We start from the raw sequence: 2,332 nt of genomic DNA on the forward strand, positions 1-2,332 counted from the left end.
ACCACCAACTGAATCTCATTCTCTTTGTCACCAATATTGTACAGCACCCTTCACAAGAATGATGCCAATATCCAACGAGATTTAAATACGCAAACAGTTTGATACTATCAAATCAAAATAATTTCTCACAATACTACATAACATAGGCTTCACTTTCATCAAATTCCCTTAATAATTCAGAGAATTTCTATTCACAGACCCACACCACATCAATCAACTCACAAAACGTTAACAATAATAGGCTAGTAGCTGAAGCTAGCTGTTCTTCTTTCTTTCACTACACATAACAGATTCACATCCAAAAGCTATCTTGATCATCAAATGGCCTTCTACCTATCTCATGATTCGCCATGACAGAAGAGATTTCAGGGTTCACATCAGTAGTAAGACCTGTTTCTTGAGACACACTGATCATGTCCCTCTCTGTTTTGAAGTTCTGTCTCATGAACGAGACATTGTTCTCAAGCAAGGCCCTCAGATGGTCTTGCATTACAACCGAACTCGGAAACTGGAAATTTGCCGATGAAACTGGAGCAGAGTATTGATACGTGACTCGTGGGAAAGAGTTGTTGTTGTTGTTGTTGTTGTTTGAAGGATTGGATGAAACAGAGAAGAGAGGATTGTTGTTGTTGATATAATCAACAATCCCTTGGTTTCTTTGAGAATCAATGGATTCTTGGTTGGAGAAGCAGGGCACGTAAGTCGACTCTGAAGCAGGTCTGGTCTTGGCGCCATTGTAAGGCGTCGAGTCCAGCAAAGGTGGCAAACCAGAAGAACCAGTTTCAGTTCCACGAGAACCCGAATTCGGAAGTCCAGAGATATGGACTTTTTTACCACCGGCAGATTTTTCAAAGACCCTACAAATCACCCATTCGTTCTGCAAATTTGAGATCAAATTAGGGTCAGAAACAGAGACAAAACAGAGTAAAACAGAGCAAATTAACATAGTGAAACATACATACCTTTGCAGATTTGGGGAGGTTGTGGACTGAGAATTTACCCTCCAATCTGTATTCATGCATGACCCAGTTGCTCTTTTCACCTTTTGGGGCTCTGCCTCTGTAGAACACAAGGGTCTTCTTCATGCCAACTAGGGATTTCCCTTTGTAAATCTCCTTGTCTTTCCCGGTAGCTTTCCAATATCCAGCCTCAGTTGCTCTGTTTGTCCTCAGACCAGTTGGATACTTTCTGTCCCTCACACAGAAGAAGTACCATTCCTTTTCTCCCATTTTCGCTTTATCTTCATCAACAAACCAAAAAAACAAAATAAAGCTAAAGAATAACCAAAACTGCAACATTAAATCGAATTGAAAATCACAGACACTTAAAATAAAGATGGGAAGCAATTTACTTTGGGGAAACTTACATGGCAAATCCCAAGGCTCGGACTTGTTCAAGTCCACATCCCCAATTGCTTTGCATCCGAAGTTGGAATCCATAACCTTCTTGTGTAGGTAGTGAGAAATAAGCTCTTCATCGGTTGGGTGGAATCGAAACCCGGGTGGTAGATCAATCTGATTGTCTTCCTTGAAATTTCCAGCTGGAAGAACAAACTTTTCCATTTCCTGCATCATTGATACCTGTAAAACCTCACTTCTAGCTTCCCTCTACAAAACCTCTGTTTCTTCACGGTCTTGGTTTTGATCAACAGGGCATGGTTTTCAAACTTAAACCTCAATTTATACAAATAGACTCCTATCTGGGTTTCTCAGACTGAAATGAGTTGTGACCAACACAGCTTTCAGCTAGCTCACAGATTTTTGAAAACAGGAAACAGAACCGAGTAAGACGAGAAGCAAAAAGTATGTTGTCAAGGAGCAAAAGAATAAAGCTGGAGGAAAATAAGAGAAGCCATGAAACAAGTTTGTGAGAGGGATGAGATTTTAAGAGAAAGAAAAGCACGATGAGAAACAGAAGCCCCTAAATACTGGTGCGTTTGGAGAGAAAGAAACGTGGTATGGAAGGTAACTCTGGCTGGGTAGGTCCTTTTAGCTTTTTTAACATTTTCTCGAGTAACCAATTTTGCCCTCTTCGAATTTGACCAAAGACAAAATGAACCTATCAAATCCAAGTACTATGCATTTGATTTTAATTGATTTTATTACCGATTTAATATGTTTCAGTTTTGTCAATTCCTTGGCTAATTTCAACTAATTAGATTTTCTAAATTCAAGTAACTATTTGTTCATTTTAATCATGGTTTTAGGATGTCGATATATATGAACTATATGTGTTTGTTTGTTACGGTGTCATGAATTGTTTATGACAGTCTACATGTTATGAATTTTGAAATTCTCATTATTCACGTCTTTAACGACACCGTTATCACACG

General features: G+C 39.0%; 1 protein-coding gene across 2 annotated transcripts; it reads right to left on the minus strand.

Annotated features, from left to right (window-relative positions):
* Positions 1-1,878, minus strand: LOC101299002 (NAC domain-containing protein 100-like). Of its 2 annotated transcripts, XM_004299292.1 has the most exons (3): positions 1,367-1,855; positions 963-1,240; positions 1-877 (listed from the first exon to the last, which is right to left on the minus strand). In XM_004299292.1, the coding sequence occupies exons 1-3, from the start codon at positions 1,572-1,574 to the stop codon at positions 293-295; spliced, it is 1,071 nt and encodes a 356-aa protein (XP_004299340.1). In that variant the 5' UTR covers positions 1,575-1,855; the 3' UTR covers positions 1-292. The 2 variants fall into 2 exon arrangements, with proteins under 2 accessions (XP_004299340.1, XP_004299339.1); XM_004299291.1 differs by having other exon boundaries at positions 963-1,878.
* Positions 1,879-2,332: the final 454 nt, after the last annotated feature.

Source organism: Fragaria vesca, linkage group LG5 (genome assembly GCF_000184155.1).
Source record: "Fragaria vesca subsp. vesca linkage group LG5, FraVesHawaii_1.0, whole genome shotgun sequence".
NCBI lineage: Eukaryota > Viridiplantae > Streptophyta > Magnoliopsida > Rosales > Rosaceae > Fragaria > Fragaria vesca.

Bases quoted from the DNA above. Each gene is read 5' to 3' on its own strand.
- LOC101299002 (XM_004299291.1), bottom strand. From the start codon at position 1,574: ATGATGCAGGAAATGGAAAAGTTTGTTCTTCCAGCTGGAAATTTCAAG. The intron at 878-962 runs GTATGTATGTTT...TCAAATTTGCAG, and splicing joins ACCTCCCCAAATCTGCAAAG to AACGAATGGGTGATTTGTAG.